This window comes from Pituophis catenifer, unplaced genomic scaffold, assembly GCF_029215685.1.
Source record: "Pituophis catenifer annectens isolate HBS135680 unplaced genomic scaffold, rPitCat1.0.hap2 SCAF_2, whole genome shotgun sequence".
Lineage (NCBI taxonomy): Eukaryota > Metazoa > Chordata > Lepidosauria > Squamata > Colubridae > Pituophis > Pituophis catenifer.
The window spans coordinates 192,375,776-192,395,110 of record NW_027256882.1 but is presented as its reverse complement, the minus strand read 5'-3'; the positions used below and the strand labels follow the sequence as shown (position 1 = coordinate 192,395,110).

The following is a 19,335-nucleotide window of genomic DNA, read 5'->3' as shown; positions in this document are numbered from 1 at the left end:
CTCTAAAATCTTGCTAAGAAAACTACAGGGACTTCTCCAGGCAATTGCCAAGAGCCCACTGATTTGAAGGCACGTACGAACACACATAAAGTATTGACTTACCTAGTTAGCTAGTTTATTTGATTATTTATCAAATGTATTTATTTATTTATCTGTCAAATAATGTGTAGCACATACATTATGAATGTGGCATACAATACAAACAAAACAATTTAATTAATCTTAAAAATCACTATTATTAAAAACACAATCAAAACCACAGGAGAGTAAATTCAAGGTCTTGCATACAATATAACCATTTCATGGGATCCCCATTTCCATGGGATCCCCAAGCCTGGCAACAAAGCCAAGTTTTAAGGGATTTAAGGAAAATCAATAGTGTTGGAGCCAACCCTTGATGGGGATGATGTTCCTCAGGGTGGATGTCTGGCCAAGAAGGCTCTCCTTCTGGGTCCCATCACCTGGAACACTGTAGACAGGACCTGTAATATGCCTCTCATGTCAGAGCTGAGGAGGTGGTTAGATATAACTGGGGATGGGGTCCCTCAAAAGCCCTCTAGAAGGGAAGAGAATCTCTTCCCTTCTAGAAGATGTGGATATTGTCAGCCCAAATTAGCAGCCTCATCCCATCCCTTCCTGCAATGAACTGTTCAAAAAGCAGGGCTCCAAATTTTGCTCTCCCTGTTAAGGATGAATCAGTAATCTGTGATTTGAAGTGTCATTCTTAGTTAATGATTTCCAAATCTTAGTTCCAATCTTTATTTTGAAAATAATGCATTCAAATGAATCTCTCTTTTCTTGCTTGTTTTTTTTAAAGATAATCTTGCATTCAATGCATAAGTATCAGCCACGCATCCATGTTATTTGCAAAGACTTCAGCAGTGACTTGTCTCCCACGAAACCAGTCCCCACAGGTGATGGGGTGAAAACCTTCCATTTTCCAGAGACCGTCTTCACCACAGTTACTGCTTATCAAAATCAGCAGGTAATCAAAAGCCCTTTCCTGTCACAGCACTAGTTTTGACCCTACCTTTACAGCAAGAAGGTGTGCTCCTTGACACCCTTTTATTTAAGTGATTTTTATTTTTTTAATATCATTATTGTTTTTAATGCTTTTATTTGTAATGGCTGTCTTTGACCATAATAAAAAAAAATGATTGATCTTTCTAAAAAATATGCTCATCTTTTAAAATAAAAAAGTAGATCTGTACTATGTTTGCCCCACATTCTGACCAGCTCCCTCTCTTCTGTATCTAGTTGACAAATCACATTCCTCCAAGGAACAGAGATGTTTGTAGGATGATAAGATCATCCTAGCCAGGATTGGAAAAAGACATCTCCTCATTTATCCTAGTCTTACAGCTTGGGTGGTTGACAAGCTTCACAAGAGCATGCTATTCATTCTGAGTTTACAACTTCATGAGTTTGAATCAGATTAAAGGTTTATTTAAGATTAGATTGTAAAGAAACAAAAGGGAATCAGGCAAAGCCAAAAAGAGAAAAGGATGAGAGGAAGATAAGTAACTGATCTTGAAGTCATTTTGGTATTACATCTACATAGCTGGAATGTGGAAACAGATTGCAGGCATGCAAATGGACATATTCCCATCAGCTACAAAAGTTCCTGGGAGGGTAAACTCAAGGCCATCTCACAGGCTATCTATATAAACATAGACACAACTGATTTTTCCAATTTATGTTCTGGAAAACATAAAATCCAGTGGTAAACTTTAACTTTTTCTCCTTTTTTTCCCTATAAAATTGAAGTCAAATTTGTATATTTGATGATGCATAATGTAAAGAAAGTTAATAGAAGCCAAATCAAGCAGTATTATTGATATTTCAACCGTTTCAGAGGGAAAACTGTGACTTTAGGTGGCATAAATCTCTTTTCTATATTCAGATCTCACTGTTGAATAGATGAAACATGTTCAGATCATGATATTTTTAAGACCTTCAGGTTGCTAGCACAGGAACATTCCTTTCACATATGAAACAAAGTAAAGAAAGGTTACTTACTTTCTAGAAGGTCAAGTTTACTTAGGATTTAATTTCCCTTAGGGCTAAATATCACATACTGTAATTTAAACTTTATGATTGTTCTGGTAGGACATAATATACAGATGTACTTCAGCAGGGGAAAGCTCTTCTCACCCTACAATCTGGCTGAGCTGGATGTATTTAGGGCGTCTCTTGCTTAATTTTTTAACTCCTGGCAACTTGTCTGCTTGCAACTGCATTTCACTTTGGCTTATGTGGTTTAATATCAGATAATATTATTAAACAATATCAATCAAATTTGAGTTTTTGACTTTTGATAGCATCTTCCATGAACCTACCAATGAGATTGGGGAATGGATCTATAAATTATGAATCATGGATGAAAAAATATGTAAACAATTTGCTTTAAATTGGAAAGAGGAAAATACTAAGTATAGTTCCATTGCAATAGATCAGTAGACTGGTCATCTAAAGTTATAATATATTAAAGCAAGTGGGGGATGACATCTTAAAAGAAAAGGCAGGTGGGAAGAATTCACTGTATTCCTGAGGCTGCATTCCTCAGAAGAACAACATTTGTTATAAATCAGAAACATTGGACAATTACAAGATCACTGTCAAAGTTCCAACTGATGAGCCCAACCAAGTCAGCACTCCGAGATGAACATTTTTCTCAAAGAACTGCTTTATTGAGTATATAATTTTGGCACACATGAAAGCAAAACCAATTCTAACTATTTCCTGCGGTTTTAATATAATTAAAGAAGACATTTAATGCACCGGTTGGAAGAGTTAGGGGTGGGGGGCATTGTATTACGGTGGTTCTCCTCCTTTCTCTCCGACTGGTTGCAGTCTGTGTTGGCAGGGGAGCAGAGGTCGACCCCGAGGCCCCTCATATGTGGGGTGCCACAAGGGTCGGTCCTCTTGCCCCTTTTGTTCAACATTTATGTAAAGCCGCTGGGCGAGATCATCCGTGGTTTCGGGGTGAAGTACCATCAGTACGCTGATGACACCCAGCTGTACATCTCCACCCTGGACCACCCCAACGATGCCCTTGAAGTGATGTCCCGGTGTCTGGAGGCCGTGCGGATCTGGATGGGGAGGAACAGGCTCAGGCTCAACCCATCCAAGACTGAGTGGCTGTGGTTTCCGACGTCCCGATATAGTCAGTTGATGCCATCGCTGACTATTGAGGGCGAATTGCTGGCCCCCACGGAGAGGGCTCGCAACTTGGATGTCCTCCTGGATTCACGGCTGTCTTTAGAAGAGCACTTGACGGCCGTGACCGGGAGGATTTTTCATCAGGTTCGCCTGATTCACCAGTTGTGTCCCTTTCTGGATCGGGACTCCCTACACACAGTCACTCATGCCCTCGTCACTTCCCGCCTGGACTACTGCAACGCTCTCTACATGGGGCTCCCCTTGAGGAGCACCCGGAGGCTCCAACTGGCACAGAGTGCGGCCGCGCGGGTGGTTATGGGAGCAACATGGCGCTCCCGTGTGACACCTCTCCTGCGCGAGCTGCACTGGCTCCTGGTGGTCTTCCAGGTGCACTTCAAGGTTCTGGTTACCACCTTTAGAACGCTCCATGGCTTAGGACCTGGTTATTTACGGGACCGCCTACTACCACAAGCAGTCTCCCACCGGCCGGTATGCTTTCATAGAGAGGGGCTCCTCCGGGTGCCGTCAGCTAAACAATGTCGACTGGTGGCCCCCAGGGGGAGGGCCTTCTCTGTGGGGGCACCCACTATCTGAAACGAGCTCCCCCCAGAGATACGGAGGATCCCGGATCTACGCACTTTCCGCTGTGCTCTTAAGATTCTCCTATTCCAGCAAGCTGGCCTGGCCTAATTTTCTCCCCTGTTTTAAAATTCTTTTACATCAAAATTTTAATTTGTTTTAAATTTTGAGATTTTTAATTGTCTTGGGCTAAATTATTTAATCTGGTTTTAATTATATCTTTTAACTTTTGTATTTATGTATTTTATTTTGTGCCTGTTCACCGCCCTGAGTCCTTCAGGAGTAGGGCGGTATATAAATCTAATAAAAGAAAGAAAGGAAGGAAGGAAGGAAGGAAGGAAGGAAGGAAGGAAGGAAGGAAGGAAGAAAGAAAGAAAGAAAGAAAGAAAGAAAGAAAGAAAGAAAGATAACTTCCTCCATCCTTGTCACAGGACACATTGTCCAATTAGGTGTTCTGGCATCTCCCTGGCAACTCCTTCCAGTCTCTGGCCAGCACCTGTTGAGATGACCTTGGTTCCCATGGGATGATCTGTTATTATTGTCTGATCTGACATTCCAACCTCTCCCCACTCCCATACTGTGTGGCAAACTGAGAAACGGAAAGACGGCTGCGGCAGGTCTGATCTGTTTTGAAGTTGACAATCACCTGTAAATATGGAAATTCATTTCTTTGGAAGAACTCCAGAAATAAAACATCTAAATATCAAGATTACCTGTCTGTCTGTCCATCCATCCGTCCATCCGTCCATCCGTCCATCCGTCCATCCATCCATCCATCCATCCATCTTAAACACTGAATGGCTTTTGCAGAATATAAAGAAAATATTTTTTTCTTTAAGTTATAACTTCAATGGATATTGAGATCACTACATTGGATAAGAGATTGCAGGGTTGAGAACTACAAAGGATTGCAATTGTCTGATGAGCTTGCCCTGATCTACGGAATGAATCTCTTGTATTGCAAATATAGCACTAAAAACCCATTGGTTATATTCTGAAACATTAGTTGATAGCAGAGACAATATGTTTTTAATTTACTTAGAAAACATGTTTAACTTCATTTTGGCAAGGCAAGAAAGCAGTTTGAATGCAGTCTTGCATGCTTGGATAACAATAAAAATGTCTAAGAATGGAATGAATATATTTTCATATCTCATTCAGAATGGAACAATATATTTCATATCATTTTAGTAACGTTCTGAGTTAATCTCTCCACCCCTCCCACTCTGGGTTTCTTGCATTAAAGGAACCAAAGAGGTTATGGGTCATGTGGGTTAGCCCTGCTGTCTGTCACACCCAGATGTATTGACCTTTGCCTCCTGCACTTTTGATTCACTTGGAAAACATCTGTGTATATGTATTAACAAATCATCTGCACTAGAGAGTTTATATCTTTCTTCATGATGTGACTGAGGTCCAGTTTAAATACATGGATGACTTGTAAATTTTTCAGCTGTCAAGAAATGCAAAATCACAAATGCTCATTTGGGAGATGAAATTTATTTTAACATTCCATCTGAAACTGCATTTGTTATTCATATAGCAGTGTAGTTATTATATACATAGCACTGTTCAAAGTCCCTGCCCTAGAAGTTGGTGCTAAATTTCATCAATAAGGAAACAGTAAAAGGAGAAAGTAAGGAGCAAGCGGAGTTCTGTAAAATCAAATAAGATTGAATAAATTAATTGTTTCATAGGCAATGCAATAAGAAAGAAAAGTTTGGTGAAAGTTTACAATGATGAATAAGATATTCTCTATGGAATCTAAATCATTTTCTGTTCCCCAGATTACCAGGTTGAAAATTGACCGAAATCCATTTGCAAAAGGGTTCAGGGATTCTGGAAGAAACAGGTAAGAAAACTCCTTTAAGTCTTCCCCTTTCAGCATGCCAATGTTAGTGGATGGAAGAGATGCTATGGGCAGGGGATTAGACTGGGAGATCTCCAAGGTTTCTCAAACCCCGTAATTCCATCTCCATGTACAATGTATAGAGAGCAAAAATGCCTTGCACCCAACTCTTACGGCAACATGTTTGCTTTGGAGTTCATACCTCTTTCAGTAAAACTTTTCTCAGTTTAGAAGTAATAATAAAGTAAACCCAGAATCCTATAGGGACAGACACAGTCCAGCAACTTTACACTTTATGATTTGAGCATGAGTTATAATTATTTTCACCACTGTGTGGTATTTGGAATGAAGTACTGCAGTTCAATCCTGACTGGCTCAAGGTTGACTTAGCCTTCCAACCTTCTGTGGTCAGCAAAATGAAGACCCACATTGTTGGGGGCAATCTGCTGACATTTCTAAACTGCTCAGAGTGCTGTAAAGCACTATTGGGTAGTATAAAAGTGCTAAGTGCTATTGCTGTTAAGAACAACAATGCTATTATAATATCCAGGGTCCACTGGAAAACTAGATCAAAACTTCCCACTTTAGAGTTCTGCTTCTATGCAATATTTGGCCAAGCAAGGTGTACTTAATATTTGCTGATCTGTAAAAAAATTGTATTAAATTTGTTGGTAGTAAATTTAATGTAATGCTTAAAATGGTATACCGCTTTTTGCAAAACTGTTTTCTCAGAGTTATATAGTTATCATTTGTGACTGGAATTAATCTTTGGTGTAATACATCTTTTATAAATATTAATGTAAATTCTTGCTCTCTAGCCAAATATAAAGCCAGGTAGGTTTGTATGGGTTGGCTGCACAGCTAACCAATTCCCAGTCACACACTTCTAAAAAACTAATACAGCAAACCTCATTGCATTTTTAAAAAAGAAATCAGCATGAATGTTTTCATATTTTGAAATACATTGCCTTGCAGAATAGACTTGCTCATTTAATTCATCTGAACCTATGCTGAGAATCAATAAACTACAGCTAAACCTTGTTCTGCCTCTCACTTTACCTGCTTTAATCCTCCCAAGCACCTTTTTAAATTAAAGTCTGTCTTGCCTCTTAAAAGTTGAAGAGGTTATTTGCCATTATTCTGAATTGAGGATGTTAAAACATGAAATTGGGAAGGGTTAATTTCATTATTTGTGCAAATTACCAGTGATTCAGAGGTTACTGGCTAAATTCAGGCATAGTTGAATGAGATCCCCAGAAGGTCGTAATGTATTACATTTGGACATTTTTCTACAAATTCTAGGAATCTTGGTAATGTGGTCCATTCATATTAGAAAGGATAAGTAACTGAAACTTAATGCTTTGCTGATACAAAATGAATTTTTTTAAGATTATCAAAGAGAGCCAAATGGAACCAGGTCCCAGACAAGAAGCATTTAAATGGCTTGGGCTCTTTGAAGAAAAAGTATCAAGATGGTGCTGGAGGAGTGGCTTATCCAAGGCCTGTAACTCTTCAGGGGTCTCCCAAAATAATCAGATGCTGTCTGCAGCAATGCCCAGGCACTCAGAGGCTGACAATTGCTAAGTGATATGGTAATTAAGAAAGTCATCCCATGACTGGACATGATTTTATGACCATTTTTATCATGGTCATTAAGCAAACCACATGGTTGTTAAGTGAATCTGGCTTCCCTAGCTACTTAGTTTGTCGGTAGTTGGCTGAGAAGGTTGCAAATTGTGATCATATGACTGCAAAGTGCTGCAGCTGTGATTCAGTTACCACGTGCTCAAATTGTGATCATATGACCATGGAGGTGGTGCAACAGCTGTAAATGTGAAGACTGGTTGTAAGTCATTTTATCTGAGGCCATTATAAGTTTGAAACATTGCAAAATAAATGGTCGTAAATTGAGGATATTCTCAGGAGGCAAACTACAATTACAGAATTCTTTAAAGAGTGAAGGGACCATGTTTGCAAACCAACAGATTTAAGCATATAGTATACCATAGCTTTGTCCAGGATATGCCAGTGTTCTCTTTTCTTTCAGTTGTCACCATTTTATGGCTGGCCATTTATAAAATCACTAAAAGTCTAAGTTTTTTCTTCTCCTAATTGCAAATTTTCTACCAATACAGAAGTATTTACATATGCTCAGACTCACATTTGGAAGTTGTCACAAGGAAGTTCCACCATTTAATTTATTGTTCATTAAAAGTAAGATTTTGTGGCTATGAAGCAGCAGTCAGGAGAGGCTTTAAAGTACAACAGCTGCTCCTAACTTAAAATGACCCATAAAAATGCTTTTGACTATGTAGAGGGAACCAAGGATCACAAAGATGAAAAACAATAGTGATAATTTACTACGCTCTTATCTTCCATTACCAAGTTTTGTTCCTTTTAAATCTCTCTTTCTCTGATCATGCTTTCTGAGTGTGAAATATGAGTAGCTTGTATCAAAAAGAGAACGCATTTTCCTTTTCTTTTTTTTATCAACCTTTTCTATATAGTAATCTGTTTTTCTTCCTTTGCTGAAACGGAGTTGAGGTCTGTTTGCTCTCAGTGTGTGGTTTTATTATTTTAATTAGCTAAGTGTAGCATTTGGAAGGTGTGTAATAGGCATTCATGACATGGCTTTAGATAGTCCACTTATCCCATGCAACTCTGTTAAATTGAATACTTCCCCCAAGGATTGGAATAGGCTGAAGCTTCCAATTCCTTTTAGGGCACTGAAAGGTATTCTTTGACATTGATTTGTCAATGCTTTTTAAATGTTTTTACTGCTTTCATTGTGAGTTATGGTACATAAAGTAGGTGGCCAAATAGGTTTCTAAAATAAATAAAACTTGTTAGGACAAAATATTTAGATACATAAATCAATTTTTTGCTATTTTTTGCTACCACCAATAGCCTCCCACCGACCAGTACGCTCCCATAGAGAGGGGCTCCTCCGGGTGCCGTTGGCCAAACAATGTCGACTGGCGGCCCCCAGGGGGAGAGCCTTCTCTGTGGGGGCACCTACTGTCTGGAACGAGCTCCCTCCGGAGATACGGAGGATCCCGGATCTGCGTACCTTCCGTCGTGCGCTCAAAACGTTCTTATTTCATCAAGTTGGCCTGACCTAAGTTTTTTCCCCCTTTTAAATGGAAATTTTAAATTTGGTCTTAAATTATTGGGGTTTTAAATTTTCAGCCAAATTATTTAATTCGTTTTACTTTATTTTAAATTTTGTATTCATATGTTTTATTCCATGGCTGTTCACCGCCCTGAGTCCTTCGGGAGTAGGGCGGTATACAAATTGAAATAATAAATAAATAAATAAAATAAATAATTTTTTTTAAAAAATAAGAAGTGTATGATTGTGCACTAGACCAAAGAAGAGACCTAATGTAATTTAGACTTGGTATTTCTTCTCTGGCAGTCAGAGAAGGCAAGTCAGTTTCGCAGAGTTGCAATATTACATCCTGTCCTTTCTAAACAATTGATTGTTTGAAGAATAATATTGCTAAGTGATGTACAGATCAGTAATTGCCTAATGTTAAAGAATGTTAGGTAACAGAATAATTTTTATTCATTTAGTTATTTCTCAATTTCTACTATATTTATCCAAATACTTCAGGAGGTATATAGAATTAAAAAATGAAGCATAATGATTAAAATTGATGTAATTGAATCAAATCCAAACCAAAACCCATCCTTAAAATAATTAAAAGTTTGGTGAAAGACACACGTTACTGTTCTCTTCCTAAATTCTGGGAGAATTAGAGCCAAATGTGCATATTTTTTTTCTCGCATAGCAACAGCCAAACTTCCAGCAACAGAGGCTTTTTCTCAGGGCCCTCTCTGGCTGAGTTAGGTAATTGGGTTGGTTCAGGTAATTAGAACATAAGCCATTAAGGGCTTTAAAGGTCAAAACTAGAACCTTATATAGAACCTAGTAGGCAACCAATAATCTATTCCAGCAATTAGGAGTCAGTTTAAAGCTTTTAGAGCAGGCACCCATATCATTCCTGAGCTTGGCTGCCATACTTTAAAGGTAAAGGTTCCCATCGCACATATGTGCTAGTCATTCCCGACTCTAGGGGGGCGGTGCTCATCTCTGTTGCAAAGCCGAAGAGCCAGCGCTGTCTGAAGACATCTCCATGGTCATGTGGCCTGCATGACTAAACGCCAAAGGCGCACGGAACACTATTATCTTCCCACCAAAGGTGGTCCCTATTTTTCTACTTGCATTTTTTACGTGCTTTCAGACTGCTAGGTTGGCAGAAGCTGGAACAAGTAATGGGAGCTCACCCTGTTACGCAGCACTAGGGATTCGAACCGCTGAACTGCTGACCTTTTGATCGACAAACTCAGCATCTTAGCCACTGAGCCACCACGTCCCACTTGCCATATTTTACACCACCTCAATTTGTGGAGACTTTTCAAGAGAAGCCCCAGAAAAGATGCACTACAGCATTTGAGTTACAAGCCAAGGGACAGCTAACCACTAAGTCCAATCTACTTTGGGAACTGCTGCAATTGCTACACTAGTTGTAATTGTGAAAATGTTCTCATTGCCATCTGCAAATCAAATGATGCCTATGGGTCAAGAAATCTAGATTTTGAATAGGCTTTCTTGGGGAATGCAATTCCATGCAGATCAGGCTTCGATTCAGTCTTAGAATTCAGTTTTCACTTTACTAACAGCACCTTTGTCTAGCTTGGATTTAATTTCAGCTTAATTTCCTACACAATCGCTCATGGCTCTTGAAAGTTTGGAACTCTTTCCCATTTATTTGTACAGCCTCTTTTCATATGTGAGCAATGGCTTTTCATTTAGTGAAATGATTTCATTAAACTCATACAGAGAAATGAATCCAAAGTTCAGAATAAGTGAGGCAAATAATTATGAAAATTATGTGAGCAGTGTAGCCTTAATATATAATGTAAAAATTGCTTTTCCAGTTTCTTTCTCATTAATGTAGAGTTGATGCTAAAAATTCTCCCTGACCTTAGTTTTCCATCCTGCTGTGCTCATCCAGAAGAATGCTTTGGTGATATAAAGCCTGTTTGTATTAAAGCCGTATCATTTTAGTAAGAGTTGGATTGTGCTATATTGTAGTTCATCAGTGGGGATAACATCATTTTTCCATACCAGCTCTTTCTCATTCATCTTCACTTTATCTATTTCCCCAATTCTATTTCTCATTCACCTTAATAATTTTGAACATATATAGTTATAGTTTGTAAATGAAATGTGAATTTGCTTTGCTTTTTTGCTATAAACATCTGGGAAAGTATTTATTAAAAGAAAATACTTTTCCGAGACAAAGTATCATACTGAATGTACATTTGCTAACATTTTGCAAGGTCAAACTTTACAAAGTATTGGGAAATGATTTTCTTACAAGTACAAAAACATCCATGGCCCATATCTGGTTATTGAGCTTTCTGCAAAGATTTGGCTTGGCTTCATTTTGGAGCATCCAAAATTATTTCTAAGCAATATGCTGGTCACCTGCTAAAGAACTGTTAAATACAGTTGGAAACTCCTTTTTATCTGGGAAGGGCTGACATGTTATAATTATAACTTCGCATATATGCAGTGCAGTGAATGAAAGGCACATGTGCCTATGTACAAGTGCTGTTTATCGGACATTTTATTCTGAAAAAGACTTTTTTATGGTCCAGTATTTATATATGTCTCTTGGGGAAAGTCCCATTGAATGCATCGGAGAAATTGCATTTATTGCTGATCAGATATGTCTGAAAGTGTCAATTTGGAGCTTAGAAGGAGGTTTCAGAGAACAATGATGGCTGTAAGCAACAGGGAAGGAGGACCATATGGGAGGCATTACTGAAACAAAGAAATATATCAAATATCATTCACCATTTTTGTACCACGGGATCCTTTTATAGTACCTGCTATTACAATGCAGTGGTCATCCCCATCCTCCATGAAAATCAAACAACAGAGACCAAACTAGAGTTGTGCATATTTTTCTCTCTTTTTTTTTTCTCTTCCTCTCAGGCTATCATTAATAAAAGCATGAAAAATAGAATTTGTCATAGAATAGGCACTAGAATTGGAGTGTGTGTTGTATCTTAATCAACAAATTACTAGTATACGTGAGCCAAGTTATATAAACGAGGTTTGTCCTTGGTTTGTAACTCAAATATTCAATAATTTCCATGGAGACACTGAACATCTCTTGTAGTTTTAGTAGTGACATGATATAATTGGGTTTTGTGAACATCTGAATCATCTGGGTTACATTTAAATTTTGCTGCATTTTTTCAGACAAAAAGTGGAAACACTGTATGCAAAGTTAAACAATACACACCAGCAGGCTCTGATCAGGTGGACGAATACCTGTCTCCTGTAATTCCCCAATCTGAAAAAAGGAGAAATGTTGGCAAACTCTATATCATCATATGAATATGCTTATGCTGATTTCACATAAATCATATTTGAAAAGAAATGAATTAAAGTCTTGTTGCATCACCATATTTGTAGTACTTCTTGCTTTCCACTGTGGGAACTTTGGATATAATGGCTTCTGTTATCTTTAGCAATCTAAACATTTTTTGTCTTAACTTCTTGTTGAGTTCTGGGTGGTCATTTTACTGAGGGAGAATATCTGTGATGAAACGTTCTGTACTCTTATTCCCAATTGCTACTTGCAGACATTTAGCAGCTAATACACCCTGGCGATTTCTCCACTCCTAAATTAACTATTAAAATCCTACGTTTGACCAACTATATCCTTGCTTCCGGGGTGACTTTGGAATGTTAGCTCCACTCCTTTTTAGCTGCAACCCCCCCGCCCCCAGTCTTTTCATCAGCAAAGGGCCTTTAGGGACCTTGAACTCCAGAAATGGAAGGTGAGCAAGTTCTCAAAGTTAATGAACCAAAAGAAAGAAGACAGAGGAGAGGAAAGAAAACAAACAACAAATGATTGAGTAATAGCAAAAGGTGAATTGCTCTCTCTTTTCTTAATACTTCTTTCTCCCAACTGTTATTTAGCATCCTGAACCCTGGACACATTCCCAGTTCATCACTGCCCTTGATTTTGTCTGTGGACGTCATCAGCTCCCTCTTTTTTCCCCATAAACTGCATTGAATTCTTTGTCTTGCTTCAGGTGGACCTCTAGTTCAGACCTAATCTTCTGGGGCCATTTCACTTATGAATTGGCTCCAATTCTCCCTCATTTTCCGGAGGAAACTTAGAAGATGGATAGTGTGTTATTAGAAATGTAGGACGATAAAATTAACAGTTATCGAGTTGTTGGAGAAAATCATGCTTTTTCTTACTTGCTAAGGGGAAAATACATCTTCATTGATGTTTTTAACCTTCCTTCCCTCTTCTCTTCCTTTTTTTTTTTTTTCATTTTGCAGAACCGGCCTGGAGGCCATTATGGAAACATATGCATTTTGGAGGCCCCCTGTGCGCACGCTCACCTTTGAAGATTTCACCACCATGCAAAAACAGCAAGGTGAGCCGCTTTTATAAGAGGCAACAGACGGGTGGCAATGGAATAGCCTCAGAGTGTCATAAGAGACATCTGGCATCCAGCTGAATTCATGAAACTCCTAAGTCTCTTGACAGTCAGGCAAAGATATAAAACAGAATAGTCCAGCTACTAGTTTCAGAAATAGGGAAAAAATTTGTAACATAGAGCTTTTACAGCCATTCAAAGGGGCTATTCTTATCTGGGCTACCTCCCTTGTGGTAGAGGGGAGGTCTGTTGTTTCGCATACTTTCTATTCAGATGTTTCTAAGCTAAACCCGAACTTTCATTTATTTTTTATTTATTTTATGTATTTATTTATCAAGCATGTATGAGAAAATAAGTATAAGTATAAATATAACATATAAGCATATAAGTATAAACAGGTAACAGTATAAACATAAGAAATGAGTACAAATAAATGGGAACAGTAGGACAGGGACAGTAGGCACGCTGGTGCACTTATGCATGCCCCCTTACAGACCTCTTAGGAATGGGGTGAGGTCCATGGTAGACAGTTTAAGGTTAAAATTATGGGGGTTTGAGGATGTAACAACAGAGTCAGGTAGTGCATTCCAGGCATTGACCACTCTGTTGCTGAAGTCGTATTTTCTGCCATCAAGTTTGGAGCCGTTTACTATGAGTTTGTATCTGTTGTTTGCCCGTGTATTATTGCGGTTGAAGCTGAAGTAATCGTTGACAGGTAGGATATTGTAGCAGGCAATTTTGTGTACTAAACTTAGGTCAGATCGTAGGCAGTATAGTTCTAGGTTGTCCAGGTCCAAAATTTTAAGTCTGGTGGTATAAGGGATTCTATTGCGAGAAGAGGAGTGGAGTACTCTTCTCGTGAAATACCTCTGGACCAGGGGTGAAATGCTCCCGGTTCGGACCAGCTCGGGTGAGTAGGTAGCGATGGCGGCAGGCAGTTCGGAGAACTGGTAGCAAAAATCCCTGCCCCCGCCCCCCATGCCCAGCTGAGCCACGCGATCATCAGAGCCTTTTTTTCCTTTTAAATGGCTCTGACCAGCCAAGCTCTGACGATCCAAGCTCTGACGATCCCAGCTAAGTTGCCTGCTAATCAGGCAACTCAGCTTGGATCGCCAGAGCCATTTAAAAGAAAAAAAGGTTCTTTTTTTCTCCCCCCTCCCCCCCTCCCGCCTCCAGCTTCTTATTTTAGCTGCTGGTCACAACGCCTGCCTTGCTTTGCTTGCTGTAATACCTGCAATCCATTGCATCAGCAAGCAACTGAATCTCTCTGCCTGCAATCAAGCTCATCGGTGAGCAGCTCTATCTGCAACTTTAAGACTTGTGGACTTCAACTCCCAGCAAAGCTGGCTGGGGAATTCTGGGAGTTGAAGTCCACAAGTCTTAAAGTTGCCAAGGTTGGAGACCCCTGTTCTATTGGGTAAGTTTTTTTCCTCTTTGGGAGCTTTAAAAATAATAGTTAAATGGGCTTTTTTTTAGTTGTTCTTTTTTTAGACCTAGCCATTTAAAGTTTAGGAAGCTTTAAATTTAGCTGCTTTTATATAAAAATAAAAATAAATTAAAATAAAATAATATTTGTGCAGCTTTCTGAGATTTAATGTGTTTCTGTAGTGTTTCACTCTAACTACACAAACACATAAAATCTCATAAAGCTGTATGTGGAATTTTGTGTGTGTAAAGTGTGAAAGTTGTTTTTTTGGGCTTTTTGTGGCTGTGTAAGGTTCCTGCTTGTTGCAGGGGCCATTTTGGGTCTAGCACAGCTGCTTTTACATTGTGGGTGAGCCAGTTGTATTGTGTTGTGTTTTGTAGGTTAAAAAAGGGCAAAGAAGTGACATTGACTTGGCCACGCCCACCCAGTCACCTTACCACCAAGCCCCACCCACTAATTAAGCCACGCCCACAGAACCGGTAGCAAAAAAATTTAGATTTCACCCCTGCTCTGGACTTGTTCAAAAGTTAGGCACAACTTTTTCTACCTGGCCTAAGTAGGAAAGCCTTCCTCTGCCTAAAATTTAAGAGTTGGTTGGAGTCAACAATGCTAAAAGTATGAACCTATATGACCTGGTTCATGAAGAGATTCATGCCTTTTTAAAAGCCTGTTTAATGAACCACCAGTTTGAGTGCATAATGTTTTTTTCAGCTGATTAATGGATGCTCTTCCAAGTAGTTGAGCTATTACTACCTCCTATCCCATGCCATCTATAATTCTCTGATGATGTTGCTTGTTTATATGTTTACGGTTTCTACCTTGCCTCCCTGCTGGGCCTGGCTACTTCTTGTCACTGCCAAGGAACATGGAGCACTGTTAGATGATCCCTGACTTTAGCAAAGGCCACTTCTGAAATAAACCTTTGCTGATATATTTCCTGGGAAAACTGGGGATATTTCCAGTCTGTTTGTCACAATATCCCTCGAGGATTTACATTCTTAAATAGTATAATATTCAGGGATGAGATTCTAAATGGTCACTGGAAAATCTTCTCCTGAGTGATAAGATGGCAGGAAGAAGCTACACTTTTTTTCTTTTGCCTTGCTTTTAAGAATATTTCAGCAATTAGTTAAGATTATTATGATTTATTCCTAAGTATCCAGTAATTATACTCCACTGCAGGTATTAAGAATTTTCTGCAAAACAAACTTCCCAGACTTTCTGTCTCAAAAATGGAAATCTAGGTTAGTATTTGCAATTAAATAATTAAAAATACAAAATCAGATAAAGCAAGTGAGAAGTAATTTGACACTCTACTGCAGAAAATTCTACATTTAAAAGAAGTCACCGGGAAATTAAAATGATATTGAAATAATTGAAATCTGTAGCACAGATAAGCTATTTAGGCTCTGAGAGGATTTATTAGACCTGAAAGCAATCTAGTGCTCTTAGGAATATGATCCCACCTGGCAGAATAGTATGTTCTGCTTTCCTCCCCAAAATCTCTACAAAATCTTTCAGCCTACTGTAGTTCAGGTAAGGAAGTGGGAAAGACTTACTTTGTTGTCTTAGAGTACATATGATTGTGCAGTGCTGTGGATTCAAATACCAAAAAATATTTTGGATCAAATGTGCCTTTTTCTAGGGTGGTGAGCTGTGGAGCCATGCAGGAAAAGGCACAGTTGACCTAAGCAATGCAGTCAGCGGCTACATTTGTACTTCAGTGCTCCAAAGCATCTTTTTGCCTTTGAATACAAAGTGCTAAGAACACTTCTAAATGGGTCTTCTTCAGTGGTACCAGTGTGATTGCAGAATATCATCTATGGAATTGACTTAGCCAAACACGTTGGTTCCATTAGACATATCAGTGATCATATTATGTTGGTCACTTTAGTTCACCTGTCATTTATCTTTTCCTTTATTGTTCATTTTATTAAGGTTATTGAATTCCTTCTGTATATTTTTAATAATAATATATTTATTTTATATTGTAAACAACAGAAATAAATTCTCAGAAACATACAGGACATTGTTGCACATGTGCAGAATTTGAAAGATTTTTTATTTAATAGCAATGTAAATGCAGAGATGGCAATTTAAGGGTAGTGTAATGGCTAAAGAGAATCTAAAGTGGGATTAAGAAAAACAACCATATTACATTTGCATCCTATAGACATACAAGTTTGACTGCAGTTTAGATCTTCAATTTACAGTGTACATCTTTTAGGGTGCTCCTCTTTTAGTTTCATTAATTCAGAAAGTTTACCTAGTCTCACCTTTGTCCACCCACCCCATTACAAAACATTTGTGGCATGATCAGACACAGTGCAGACTGAAAGACAGTATAGTACGTACAACTGAATTGGCACCTTGCTGCACCCAGAATGGTCATCTTTTCGTTAGCAAGATTCTTTATAAAAGTGACAGAAACAAGTGGCACTTTTATAAAGAACCTTGCTAACCTGTCCCATGTCCCCTACTGTGCCTCTATTCTGAATCAGATGGGCCTTAACCACAGGAGGAAAGATCAGGATTTAGTTAAAATTGGTAGAGTCCAAGCTGGGTTTTCTAGACCTGTCCATCTGTTATTCAAAGACTATTTTTTCAATCCAAAGTTTATTCAAATGTATGAAAAGGTCAGTCCCTCATTGCTCAGTTACGACACATGTGTGAGCTGTGCAATTGGAAACTCTCTTTCAATTATATGGAGCTACTTCAGGAATTTAACACCCAACCCAATGGCACTTTTGCCTGTTCCTAGTAATGCCCTTCTGCTGTTACATGCCCTGTAAGACTAGAATCTCCCTTATATCCTTTTTTATAAAAAAAAAAACCTGTAATAAATAATGTTCTTGCATAGCAGGAAAAAATAATGATTAGAAAAAAAATATGATGGTTAATCAAAGCTACAAAATCTCCAAATCCCTTCTTGATTTGGCATATTAGAACAAATTATTCCTATAATAGTACTACCAAACTCCATTACAGCATTCCTTGCAATACTTGGCTGTGTTATTTCCAAGCCATGTATTGTGATCCTTTAGCTGATACCAATGTGGTGGGTGTTCCTTTCTCAGAATCGTGTTTGATCCTAAAGGACTTTTGCTTCTCTTATTGATAGACAGCTATCAATTTTTTTTAAATTTGATTTATATGCCGCCCTTCTCCGAAGACTCAGGGCGGCTTACAATGCGTTAAGCAATAGCCTTCAGACTTTTGCATATTTATACAAAGTCAGCTTATTGCCCCCACAATCTGGGTCCTCATTTTACCTACCTTAGAAAGGATGGAAGGCTGAGTCAACCTTGAGCCTGGTGAGATTTGAACTTGCAGTAATTGCAGGCAGCTGATGTTAATAACAGTGCTTTAGTCTGCTGTGCTACCAGAGCTCCTTATCCAATCCAATCCAATCCAATCCAATCCAATCCAATCCAATCCAATCCAATCCAATCCAATCCAATCCAATCCAATCCAATCCAATCCAATCTTATTGATATGAAGGAATTATATAGTTAATGTATGGAGGAATTATATAGTCTCATAATTCAGCCTTTCTCTTGAATGTATAGGCCAATTAATGGTAAAGTAATGAATGAAAAACACTGATCATGACAATGGTCTCACCACTACTGTTCCTGGAATTTATTGTCATATCTAAGCTGTTTCCTGCAGGCTATTTACACAATCTAACCCTGAGTAAATGTACATGGGTTTTTCCTAGAATTTGTTTTAATGCTTTTCTTTCTTCATTATCGGTGGGAAGATTTCATGAGACTCCTTATTCTCAGAAACATTGTCCCTGTGACTCTAAGGAGACAAAAACTCTTGCCCACATCTACTTATGGTGTTTTTTGTAAGATATTCTGAGATGTGCTGTGCTCTTTCCAATTATTTCCAAAACTGAGGGTCATACAACTTTTCGTACATGACTTTTTAAGGGACACTGACTCATAATTCAGATTGCCAAATATCTTCACTGAGCCATGCAATGGCACAAACTTTGACTTAGATGTGTTGTTCTTTTCTTTTATGATAATTTTTGATAATGGGTTTTCTGAAAGAGTGCTGGTCAAAAGTCATAATAGAGGGTTACTAATAAAGAGTTTGCTCTTGTTGTTGAAATGCTTTCTATAGTATACATTGTTTTCTAGAAGTTTCTTAAAATTAATAGCAAGGGAAGAAATTTAGATCTAGATAATGGCACAGATTTTTTTTAAAAGGTAGCTTTGTTCTCAACTTTCCAAGAGCTATTTTAAAGCAAGAATCAACAAGGGAATATATCTTTTGCATCTTGGGTAGCTTGTTTTCTCCTTGCCATAAGATTGTATAAGAGATCCCAATGCATTATGGAGTATACATCAGAGTGTGGAACAGATTTTAACTCCTCATTTCTTTGTGAGTATCCTTGGACCTGAAACTTGTGGCATTTACACACTTGATTAGATGTGCCTTGTATTAATATCTGCACTGATAACCTTCTGTCCTCCTCTTGGTTATCAAATAACATGCTCATAGCAGCTACAGCAACTGCTGATATAGTCAAGTAATATAAGGAAAGGAAAATATTTAATGTATTTTTAGCTGCTTTAAATGTAATTTGGCAGCTGAAAAACCAGGAAGGAAGCCAACACCATGTGACTAGTTAGTTCCCTGCAGGCTACTAGCAACTGTTCTTTTGGCTGCTCAAGCAAAGATGGCATGCACAAAATGTGGTTTGCAGTACAGAACTTGCTTGCTAAAATCTTACCAAATGGATCCTCTTTACTTTGCATGCGATTTTATTGAAGGCTGAGTAATTGCAAAAGAGGAAATCTAAAGATTCTCCAAATGTCTTGCTTTT

The 19,335-nt window shown here is 38.4% G+C and overlaps 1 protein-coding gene across 2 annotated transcripts in view; it reads left to right on the top strand.

Moving 5' to 3' along the window:
* Positions 1-19,335, top strand: part of TBX15 (T-box transcription factor 15) — a 75,814-nt gene that overhangs the window by 45,350 nt on the left and 11,129 nt on the right. For both annotated transcript variants that reach the window (XM_070938401.1, XM_070938402.1), the window contains exons 5-7: positions 818-985; positions 5,529-5,593; positions 12,969-13,066. In XM_070938401.1, coding sequence (XP_070794502.1) covers positions 818-985; positions 5,529-5,593; positions 12,969-13,066 — 331 coding nt within the window. The remainder of the gene's footprint in view (positions 1-817; positions 986-5,528; positions 5,594-12,968; positions 13,067-19,335) is intronic.